The sequence below is a fragment of the Neoarius graeffei genome, chromosome 2, assembly GCF_027579695.1.
Source record: "Neoarius graeffei isolate fNeoGra1 chromosome 2, fNeoGra1.pri, whole genome shotgun sequence".
Lineage (NCBI taxonomy): Eukaryota > Metazoa > Chordata > Actinopteri > Siluriformes > Ariidae > Neoarius > Neoarius graeffei.
The window spans coordinates 60,897,556-60,910,170 of NC_083570.1; the positions used below are offsets into that span (position 1 = coordinate 60,897,556).

Below are 12,615 nucleotides of genomic sequence, written 5' to 3' on the forward strand. Positions count from 1 at the left end.
GCCGGCCCCGGGGCTCGAACCCAGGACCTTCTTGCTGTGAGGCGACAGCGCTAACCACTACACCACCGTGCCGCCCGTGCTACAGTATTCTGACTGATAAGTAAAGCTTTGCTGATCTTCTTGTAGCCTTCACCTTTGTGGTGTAAAGAAATTATTTTCTTTGGGGAATTCTGAAGAGACAAGCATCACTCTCCATCCAGCATCCAGTCACTAAAAGAGGTCATTGTTGAAGAATGGAAAAAGATTGATGTTGCAAAATGTCGCCAACTTGTTCATTCCATGCCGAGAAGACTTGATGCTGTCATTAAAAATCATGGAGGCCATACAAAGTACGAGATGTAGGGGCTGTTTTACAATCAGGGTACAAAGTTTGTGTCACAGGGGTCCAAAATTCAAATTGATTCAGACTGGTTCTTGTACCAGTTTTTAATTGAAGGACAAGTTAAAGAACAGATAGGCATGTGTAATAGTTTGTATTATAACAAGATTAAGTGTCGCTTTAAGCAGGGCTGGGAGAAACAAATGAAGTGATTCTCGGAGAGGACGTTTTTTTTGACAATTCAGAATCCACTACTTCCATAGTGCTTTTAAATATAAGGCTGTAAGCTTTGTGTTAGTTGTCTCTAATATTTATGTCCCAATATCTTGACCACAATTTAGGATGAAAATAATCATTTTAGATATGTTATTTTATATTGAAAAATTAGCTGTCTCGGAGAGGACATTTTTTTGACACAATTACATACTAATTTGATCAAAATAGTCTGAAAACTTACTGGCATTCAACATTAAAACTTAACTATGTTTCCAATGATATGGAACCGAATGTTTGTTTTATGGTATAAAGAATGATTTAAGTGCATCCCTTTTGGAGCTACCTGTGGTCAAAAAAGCACTTTTTCTAAATGACACGAGTAATTTTGCTAAATATGACATATATTGCCATACATTCACCAAAAATAACGTTATCACCAAATATTTTTTGCATGGTAAATAGAGCTATCACAGGGCTACAATAAACAACCAAGTTTATTTAGTCAAGCCTTTTGATATTGAAGATCTCATCTCATTCATCTCATCTCATTATCTCTAGCCGCTTTATCCTGTTCTACAGGGTCGCAGGCAAGCTGGAGCCTATCCCAGCTGACTACGGGCGAAAGGCGGGCTACACCCTGGACAAGTCGCCAGGTCATCACAGGGCTGACACATAGACACAGACAACCATTCACACTCACATTCACACCTACGGTCAATTTAGAGTCACCACTTAACCTAACCTGCATGTCTTTGGACTGTGGGGGAAACCGGAGCACCCGGAGGAAACCCACGCGGACACGGGGAGAACATGCAAACTCCACACAGAAAGGCCCTTGCCGGCCCCGGGGCTCAAACCCAGGACCTTCTTGCTGTGAGGCGACAGCGCTAACACCACTGTGCCGCCGATATTGAAGATAATAAGTGTTAAATGTGATTTTTAGCTTGCGTACCCTGATTGTAGTAGTTTTTGTTGTGGGGTGTACTCATTTTTGCACCACCCTAATTTGAGTAAAACTGAAAAAATGTTACATTATTAACCTTACTTTCATGTTATAAGTTAAACAGATGTTATATTAAACTTTGTCTTGTCAACATTTTGGAAATTGTTTGTGTTCATTGAGATACTGTTTAAAATGTTACTTTTCAAAGGGGGTGCACTCATTTACGCTCAGCACTGTATCTTCATGGCCCTGTTTATCTGAGTTTTCTTCCCTCTTCTTTCGTGCTGCGAATCGTTTGGAGAGAATCGTTTAAGAGAGTCGTTCAAAAAGAACCGATTCATTCATGAATCTCCCGTCACTGTTTCCCAGCAGGGTCTGAGCTGCACGGTTTTCCTCGGAGTTTCCCTTCCTGCAGACTAACCTGTACGGTATAGTCTCTCAGTATGAGGATGGACACAAATAATTTCACAGTATATTTGGTGACTGTTGCCTTCCTGATTCACGGTAAGCTTTTAATACGCGCTCTTGTAGCCTTGGATACTCTAGAGTAGAATACAGATTTGAGAGAAATGATGTACTGTAAATGTTATTCACTTGCCCTGGGATATATTTGAAGTATTGCAGCATAGATAGTTTTCTATTATGTCATCTGTTTTTGTTTTTTAAACGCCACTTTTAAATGTATTTTTGATCACTCTGATCTTGTGCTACTCAGATTTCAAAGAGCTTGTGATGCTCAGAAGTTGTTTTTGGCAACAGTTCTGTCATTAATTCAGTCATTGTTTCTGGGAAGCAGCACCAACAGTGATTAACTCTGTCACCTCACAGCAAGAAGAAGAAACCTTTATTTGTCACATGCACACTTCAAGCACAGTGCGAAAGTGCCATCCTCTGCATTTAACCCATCTGAAGCAGTGAACACACACACACACACAGCAGTGCGCAGCCATGCTAACAGCACCCGGGAGCAGTTGGGAATTGGGCACCTTGCTCAAGGGCACCTCAGCCACCTAACCTGCATGTCTTTGGACTGTGGGGGAAACCGGAGCACCCGGAGGAAACCCACGCAGACACGGGGAGAACATGCAAACTCCACACAGAAAGGCCCTCGCCGGCCTCTGGGTTCGAACCCGGAACCTTCTTGCTGTGAGGCGACCGTGCTAACCATTCCACCACCGTGCCGCCCAAACCCTTGCCGAGGCCCTGGGCAGACACCCCCCCGAGGCCCCACCCCCGCCTGTTGTCAACTGCGCTCAGCAAATTCACCCCCTCAGACGTGCCTGTCTAACTAGACACAGAAACTTAAATAATGACAGTGGTACAATTATAAATACTATTGAACGATAAAACTTCATATCCATCAACACCTATTTAATCGAGAAAAAGCAATGGTGAAATAGGCAATTGCATGGTGAAAAAATCCATCAGACATCACGGTTAACAAGTCTGGTTAACTAAAGTTTAGCCTCAAGAAGCCTGTGAATGAGTGAGTCAATGAACAACATGTCAAGAACATAACCTAGGCCTACAACAGTTTCTTTAGTATTCAGAACAAGAACATTCATTTGGTATATAACCGTTCGTTTTCATTTTGGAATCCAGGCGACTTTTAACTTGTGAAAACAAAGAGCGATAACAAAGAAAGAAAAATATCTTGCTTCTCAGAAATAAATCTCAAAATGTTAGGCTGTGTGAAACATTTCATCCTTTCACACACGTAAAAGCTGGCGTAACGTGTGAAGACATGGTGGACAGTGATCATATTGACAATGACGGGTGATTTATGCGACGGGACAAGGTGGGCTTCCTTACGGGTGGCAAAATGCATCAAAAATGTTATCAATATGATCAAAACTTCTGAAAATATCGTTTCATATTTTCCGATCTCGCTACCTCCAAGGCCTCCTAGTGGCTGAGGCCCTGGGCAGCTGCCCATGAAGCCCATTAGGATAACGCGTCCTTGCGCCCAATGCCCGGGGAGTACCTTGCTCAAGGACGCTTCAGCCCAGGGCCGCTCCATGTTAACCTTACTGCATGTCTTTGGACTGTGGGGGAAACCGGAGCACCCGGAGGAAACCCACGCTTACACAGGGAGAACATGCAAACTGCAGACAGAAAGGCCCCCGCCCGCTGCTGGGCTCAGACCTTCTTGCTTTGAGGCGACAGTGCTAACCATTACATCACCGTGGTGAAGGTTTTGGGTTCTAACCTTGCCCCTGACTGGGGCCTTCTTGCTGTGAGGCGACAGTGCTAACCACTACGCCACCGTGGTGAAGGTTTCGGTTTCTAACCTTGCCCCTGACTGGGGCCTTTCTGTGTGGAGTTTGCATGTTCTCCTCGTGGGTTTCCTCCGGATGCTCCAGTTTCCTCCTACAGTCCAAAGACATGTGGATTAAGTCAACTGGCTACTCTACATTGCTCATGAGTGTAAATGATTGTTTGTCTCTGTATTACCCCAGGCTGAACCCTGACTCTCACCCGAAGTCAGCTGGGATTAGCTCCAGCTTCTTCTGTTATAGATAATGGATGGATGGATGTTATCTACAATTCAAGCCTGTGTTTTAAAAAATATATATTTTCTTCTTCACTTGCTACCGGGCCTGCTGGACTGAAGCAAATTACTGTAACAACCCTGAAGTACTGAGGTTTCAGCATTAAATAAGGATGTTGGCCTTTTAATCTTGTAAAAGACATCATCTCTTCGTATGTGGACATATTAGGATTTAGTTTGATGGGCCCCTGGGTCTCTAGAGATTAGTTCCTTTGGATTGTCTTGTAAGGTATTTACATCATTACATTACATTAATAGCATTTGGCAGGCGTTCTTATCCAGAGCGATGTACAACATACCCGGAGCAGCCTGGGGAGCAGTTGGGGGTTAGGTGCCTTGCTTATTAGCACTTCAGCCATTCCTGTTCGTCTAGGGAATTGAATTGGCAACCTATATAACTATACATATATAACTTATAGGGAGGAGAAGTGAGGGGTGAACCCAGTTTACACAATCTTAATAATTTTTTACCATTTGAGCTCTTTGTAGTTACAAATGCAGTTTGAAACAACGAACTGAAAGACAAAAGAGAAAGTGTACAGAGAGTGTGTGTGTACACACACTCTGTGCACTATGGTATACCTAGTATATAGTGTTAGATGAGGGTAATTGTAACGGTAAGTAATCTATATTTCTGAATGTACACCTTTCCATGCATTTATGACAATTCTGAGGTTTGAGTTATGTTGTCTGTTAGAGACAACTGTATATATTGTATATGTGGCCAAGTGTACAGATGGGAGATGCTTGATGAAATTCCCTAATCAATATGTTGCCATCTGGGCTGACTGCAGGTGATGTGCATTGTCTGATTTGTATGCACTTCGGTCCCTTGCATTCAGGAAATTTACTCGTGGTCAATACCTTGCTCATAATAATTGCTAACAGTGTTATTGGTTTGCCAGTTGAGCCATTCCACTGAATCGGTGCCATTTCCGTCCCTAGAAAATTATATGTATAAATGCACATAAAAATGTACTTTAAAATACATTTCCTTATTACGCAGAATGTCCTGCACATTATCTGATTTCAAATTTAAGATATATAATTGTAAGGATTAATAAAAACTACCTAAAACACTGAAAAATAGCATGTGTTACCTGTCCCCGTACTCTAACTTTATACTTAACTATGAAATTATGATTAAAATCCTTCAGAAACAGTATTTCTTTTGCACTGTTGTGTGACTCCATATCCTATCCATGGTTTAAATATATTTTTTTCATAAGAAATCCACAATATCTTAGTTAAAATACACATTTTAGTCATGTCCCTGGGTTTTCACTCAGTCCTGTTACCCAAACATATTACCCCATCTGACAAATTTGGAACATTCCATAAATCACATGCTCAACAGGAAGTTACATCAGTTATGTCTTCTGAAGGCCACGGGAAGACCAAAAGTTAGTTCTCTCATTTACTTTTCTGTATATTTGATGATTTTTTAACTTTGACTGATAAGGTCAATGTCAACATACTGTCCTGGTACTTAAATTATTTCTTAGATGATTTGTTTATTTTAAAAATACAGATTTTTGGTAAATCACTAGAATGTGCTAAGTGTGGTCATGCTCTTAGCGATGACGCCATGTGGCTTAATTCCATGTATTAGCTAATCCTAGGCTAAAAACTCAGTCCTGTTACTTTCAGAGTTTTGGTAACAGGACTGAAAAAAAATGCAGCCATCTTTGGCTTCCAAACCTTGTAACGTAGCCTGAGGTTGACCAATACACATTTTGAATAGTTAAATATGTGTGGTGTTATAATCAGTGTTGAAAAGATGCAACAAATTAAGTTTAATTTGGGAGTGGTACAACAAGCAAATGGCACCCATTCGGTGGAATGTCCCAGTTATAGAAATGTTGGCGCGGTGTGGGTATTGTACATGTCTATAAAGGTATTCTTGCTGTAATATTCTATAAAGGATTTAGTGGTGTGGTTTTTTTTTTGTCACTTTATTTCGAAATGTAATCTAATGCAAACCAAGAATGATGTCTGGATTTCATTCTCATCTTCCTATGTCTGCTGTGGGTGTGTGACCTCAGTGACCTTGCAAGGAGAACACCAGCGGCGTCTTTATAAGGACCTCATGCAGAACTATAACCCTTTAGAGAGACCTGTGTACAACGACTCTCAGTCGCTGACTGTCCACTTTAGTTTCAGCCTTATGCAGATCATGGATGTGGTGAGTAGCAGTACACGCATACTTAACCATTTGTTTGCGTTTCACTGCTTGATACGGATCAGAGCTGCAGCACGTAGAAAACATATATGTATAACATGATGAAGCACATACCGTCAGAGGCTGTGAAAAATGTATAACTGAACTCAGTTGAAGGCCATCAGAAATCTCAGGCATATAAAAGTGCCATTCAGATATACTGTAGTATCTGGTGGGTGAAGAGTTCTACACAGACATGAGGAGCATGTCACATGGAAACTTGTTTAATCTTTAGAAAAAAATAAAGCCATTTCTTATGAGGTACATAGACCTACAGTCAAATCATTACAAGTCTACAGTTCAAAAATACAAAAGGGAAATTCTCAACATACTGTATGAGCATAGAGGTATTTAATTTAATTAAAACTAGTCAAAATTGGGCTCCAGAGTCTCCAGTACAATTCTGAGCTCAAGTTCTTGTCTGTGTGGAGTTTTACATGTTCTCCCCATGTCTGTCTACATTTCCTCACAACTCCTGAGATATGCCGGTCGATGGATTGGCTATATGCTAAAATTGCAATAGGTGTGAATGAGTGTGCAATTATGCATGTGCATGGTATCTTGTGTTAGATGGCATATGCCATTCATGATGTATACACACCTCACACAAAGTGTTCAAGGGACAGGATTCAGATTTACTGCAAACCTAACCTGGATATAGTACCACACTTCTACCATGTAAATAAATGTTTAATATAATGTACTGAATATTAAATTTCCAATTACTAAACAAACAGGAATGACTTGTATGAAATGAGTAAATGGAGGCTTTGCACCGTCACGTGACCCCATAGCATGGTGCCATGACAGGGGGCGGGCATGCTTGTAGTGCTTCATTCAGCCGAGTTAGTTGTTATTGATTGGTATGGGAAGGTTTTGCTGCATTTTTGGATATGCAGATCATTTTGAATAAAACAAAGACATCAGATTTTTTTTTTTAATTTACCGAAAGTAATTCTTCATCATCAAGGGAAAAAAAACTAGAGAAATTTCTGAACGAAGAAGGGGAAAAAAACATTCAGTGGAACTCAGTGTCGAAAGGAGAGGTCAAAAACCCTATGGTATGCTCACTTCATTTCCATGAAGGTAAGAATAAAAACAAATTAATTTCACAACTGCAGCATGGCGCTCATTCTTGTACAATGAAGTGAACATGAGCAACAACACAGTGGCTTGCCATCGCCTCACCTTCACCAGGACTTAAAGTGCATTTACATTCAGGGATCCTTTGCAGCATGTTGTGCATGCACTTGGGAGCCAGTCATTATGGGAAACACCTGATGCTGATTTGAGCGCAATCAATATGCATATGTTTTCACAGAAACTTTGTGAAGTATTCCGTCAGGTATGTGGCGGTAGATGGGTCTAAGTGCAGGAAGAGTGTTTTATTAGCAGGCGTGATATTTACAAAAACAAAACATAAACAGTTTTATGTTGCCCAGACTTGGAGCTGCTAGCCATTAGCCTGCAGCCATATTATCTGCCGAGGGAGTTCAGTCATGCGATCACATCTGTGTTTGTTTACATCCCTCCGAGGGCAGATGCAGCCGCTGCATGTGAGAGGATTCACTCTGTCACAGCAAGGCTGCAGACACAGCACCCTGAGGCGTTTATGATCATTTCTGGGGACTTTAATCATGCTACTTTGGACTCTACTTTGTCTGCTTTTTACCAGGCTGTGGATTGTCCAACAAGGAACAACAGGACAATTGACTTGCTGTATGCTAATGTGAGGGATGCATACAGAGCCACATCCCTCCCCCCAATAGGGAAGTCTGACCACAACCTGGTTCATCTACAGCCGAAGTACACCCCCCTGGTTCAAAGGCAGCCTGCAACAACTAGCTCCATCAGGAGGTGGTCCCCTGAAATGGAAGATGCCCTCAGGGACTGTTATGACATCACGGACTGGGATGTGCTGCTTAGCCCACACTGTGAGGACATAGAGGGGCTGACACACTGTCTGATGGATTACCTTAACTTCTGTGCAGATGTGGTCTCCTCCGCTAAAACTGTACGGTGTTACCCTAATAACAAGCCGTGGGTAACACAGGAAGTCAAAGCTGTCCTCAACAGAAAGAAGGCCGCCTTCAGGAGCAGGGATAGGGAGGCGATGAAAGCAGCACAGCAGGAGGTAAAACGCTGCATGAGGGAAGCTAAGGACAGCTACAGGAGGAAGGTGGAGCAGAAGCTGAAGAACAGCATGAGGGAGGTCTGGGAAGGTGTGAAAACAATCACAGGCCACAATACAAAGACCAGAGTCATTGAGGGGACAGTGGAGAGGGCGAATGAGTTGAATGACTTTTTCAATCGGTTCAACCAGCCCACGTCCCCCCCATCCTCTCCCTCACTGCAGCCATCTCTTCTTCTTCCCTCAATGCACCTCCCCCCAGTCATCACAGCAGCCCCCTCCTCCCCCACCTCAACACAGACTCCTCCATGCATTACTGCAGACCAGGTCAGAGGTCAACTGAGGAAGCTTCACCCCAGGAAAGCAGCAGGCCCGGACAAGGTGTGTCCCCGACTACCTGTGCTGCTGAACTGGGTGAAGCACTCCAACGCATCTTCAACCTTAGCCTGCAGCTGGGGAGAGTGCCCACCCTCTGGAAGACATCATGTATCATTCCAGTTCCCAAAAAGAATCGGCCCAGCAAGCTGAACGACTTCCGACCGGTGGCACTCACTTCACATCTGATGAAGACGTTGGAGCAGCTCTTCCTCAGCCTCCTCAGACCCCAGGTGCAACATGCCCAGGACTGTCTGCAGTTTGCATACCGGGCAGGTGTCGGTGTGGAAGACGCCATCCTCTACCTGCTACACCAAGCCCACTCGCATCTGGATAAGGGAAATAGCACAGTGAGGATCCTCTTCATGGACTTCTCGAGTGTCTTCAACACCATCCAGCCCCTATTGCTTCAGGACAAACTGAACAGGATGCGAGTGGACCCCTGCCTGGTCACCTGAATGTCCAGCTACCTCACTGACAGGCCGCAGTACGTCAGGCTGCAGGACATCATGTCTGACACTGTGATTAGTGGCACAAGAGCACCCTAGTGCACAGTGATGGCCCCTCTTCTCTTCACCCTGTACACCACGGACTTCTGCTACAACTCGGAGCTGTGTCACATTCAGAAGTTTGCCGATGACACAGCCATCGTTGGGTGTATCAGTGACAACAGAGAGGAGGAGTATAAGAGCCTGGTGAGGGACTTTGCTGTGTGGTGCAACAGGAACCATCTGCAGCTCAACACCTCGAAGACCAAGGAGCTGGTCATTGACTTTGGGAGGTCCAGACCAAGGTCACGACCAGTTCTGATCGAGGGAGTCGAGGTGGAAGCTGTGGATTCCTACAAGTACCTCGGGCTGTGGCTGGACAGCAAGCTGGACTGGACTTGCAACACCAAACACTTGTACAGGAAGGGACAGAGCAGGCTATACTTCCTTAGGAGGCTGCGGTCCTTTAACATCTGCAGGAAACTCCTGTGGATGTTCTATCAGTCTGTGGTCGCCAGTGTCCTGTTTTACACCGTGGTGTGCTGGGGGGGCAGCACATCCAAGAAGGACACATCCAGGCTGGACAAACTGATCAGGCGGGCCGGCTCTGTGGTCAGCATGAAGCTGGACTCTCTGGTGACGATGGCAGAGAAGAGGTCTTTGGACAAACTATTGAACATCATGAACGATGCCAGTCACCCTCTGCACACCATCATCAGCAACCAGAGGAGCCTGTTCAGTGACACAATGCTCCTTCCCAAGTGCAGGACAAACAGACTCAAAAACTCCTTTGTCCCTCACGCCATCATCAGACTGTACAACTCCTCTCTGGGGGGGAGGAGGGGTAACAGGAGGACAGAGGACGGGAAGCAGCAGTAGCCTAGCCTAACAATAAGCAATACCGGACAATGTGCAATATAAAGTGCAATATCTCTCCTACCGCCCCCCCACCTTTTTCCCCCCTCCTAACCCCCTTCCTCTCTTCCCCATATCTTATTCTTTTTATACAACCCCGATTCCAAAAAAGTTGGGACAAAGTATAAATTGTAAATAAAAACGAAATGCAATGATGTGGAAGTTTCAAAATTCCATATTTTATTCAGAATAGAACATAGATGACATATCAAATGTTTAAACTGAGAAAATGTATCATTGAAAGAGAAAAATTAGGTGATTTTAAATTTCATGACAACAACACATCTCAAAAAAGTTGGGACAAGGCCATGTTTGCCACTGTGAGACATCCCCTTTTCTCTTTACAACAGTCTGTAAACGTCTGGGGACTGAGGAGACAAGTTGCTCAAGTTTAGGGATAGGAATGTTAACCCATTCTTGTCTAATGTAGGATTCTAGTTGCTCAACTGTCTTAGGTCTTTTTTGTCGTATCTTCCGTTTTATGATGCGCCAAATGTTTTCTATGGGTGAAAGATCTGGCCTGCAGGCTGGCCAGTTCAGTACCCGGACCCTTCTTCTACGCAGCCATGATGCTGTAATTGATGCAGTATGTGGTTTGGCATTGTCATGTTGGAAAATGCAAGGTCTTCCCTGAAAGAGACGTCGTCTGGATGGGAGCATATGTTGCTCTAGAACCTGGATATGCCTTTCAGCATTGATGGTATCTTTCCAGATGTGTAAGCTGTCCGTGCCATACGCGCTAATGCAACCCCACACCATCAGAGATGCAGGCTTCTGAACTGAGCGCTGATAACAACTCGGGTCGTCCTTCTCCTCTTTAGTCCAAATGACATGGCGTCCCTGATTTCTATAAAGAACTTCAAATTTTGATTCGTCTGACCACAGAACAGTTTTCCACTTTGCCACAGTCCATTTTAAATGAGCCTTGGCCCAGAGAAGACGTCTGCGCTTCTGGATCATTGTTTAGATACGGCTTCTTCTTTGAACTATAGAGTTTTAGCTGGCAACGGCGGATGGCACGGTGAATTGTGTTCAGAGATAACGTTCTCTGGAAATATTCCTGAGCCCATTTTGTGATTTCCAATACAGAAGCATGCCTGTATGTGATGCAGTGCCGTCTAAGAGCCCGAAGATCACAGGCACCCAGTATGGTTTTCCGGCCTTGACCCTTACGCACAGAGAGTCTTTTGATGATATTATGCACTGTAGATGATGATATGTTCAAACTCTTTGCAATTTTACACTGTCGAACTCCTTTCTGATATTGCTCCACTATTTGTCGGTGCAGAATTAAGGGGATTGGTGATCCTCTTCCCATCTTGACTTCTGAGAGCCACTGCCACTCCAAGATGCTCTTTTTATACCCAGTCATGTTAACGACCTATTGCCAATTGACCTAATGAGTTGCAATTTGGTCCTCCAGCTGTTCCTTTTTTGTACCTTTAACTTTTCCAGCCTCTTATTGCCCCTGTCCCAACTTTTTTGAGATGTGTTGCTGTCATGAAATTTCAAAATGTCTCACTTTCGACATTTGATATGTTGTCTATGTTCTATTGTGAATACAACATCAGTTTTTGAGATTTGTAAATTATTGCATTCCGTTTTTATTTACAATTTGTACTTTGTCCCAACTTTTTTGGAATCGGGGTTGTATTATGGTGCTCTGTGTTCTCATTTATGTATTTAACAACAGTATCAAAATACTCAGATCTTGAAATAAATGTACATTAGTCATGACTAATGGTAACTACTCTCTTTTGTGTTATTTTTGACAGAAGTAAAATTCATACATGAACAAATTTTGGCTAGTTGATTTTCTGTTTGGCTGGTTACTTTGGAAGGTAACTAGTCCGGCTGGCTGGTGAAAAAATATATGAATTTCTCGGCCTGCTTTATGAAGATGAAGTGAGCACCATCGGGTTTTTGACCTCTCCTTTCAACACAGAGTCCTCCTGAATAATTCCCCCCCCCCCCATTTTTCCCTTCTACGTTAAGAAATTCCTCTAGTTTTTCCCCCTGATGATGAATTACTTTTGGCTAAATTAAAAAAATCTGATGTCTTTGTTTCGTTCAAAACAATTTGCATATCCAAAACCGCAGCAAAACCTTCCCATACTGATCAATAATAACTAACTCTGCTGAATGAAGCACTGTAGCGTGCCCCCTGTCATGGCAGCGTAGTTACTGTTGCTACGAGGGGTCACGTGACTGTGCAAAGCCTCAACAGAGTGAGTGAGTCATGGTTGTATGTCTTGCTCAAAACTTGCCAATGATGCATTACACTGAAAGCATGTTCATGAAGACTGATTTTCACCCACAAGTGGTTTATGAGTTGCTGTCAGGAGAAGAACAGAACATCTGTTTTGAATGTTGGGGACACAATTGATTTCAGAAAACCCAAAGAAAATTAAAACTTGTGCACCAAATTGTAGTGTGTTTGTTTTTTATGTCTCCGC

At 43.2% G+C, this 12,615-nt stretch overlaps 1 protein-coding gene across 1 annotated transcript in view; it reads left to right on the plus strand.

Annotated features, from left to right (window-relative positions):
- The first annotated feature begins 1,921 nt into the window (after positions 1–1,921).
- Positions 1,922–12,615, plus strand: part of LOC132873317 (neuronal acetylcholine receptor subunit alpha-7) — a 60,189-nt gene continuing 49,495 nt past the window's right edge. The window contains exons 1-2 of the mRNA XM_060908731.1: positions 1,922–1,982; positions 6,075–6,214. Of these exons, the coding sequence (XP_060764714.1) occupies positions 1,922–1,982; positions 6,075–6,214 (201 nt within the window). The remainder of the gene's footprint in view (positions 1,983–6,074; positions 6,215–12,615) is intronic.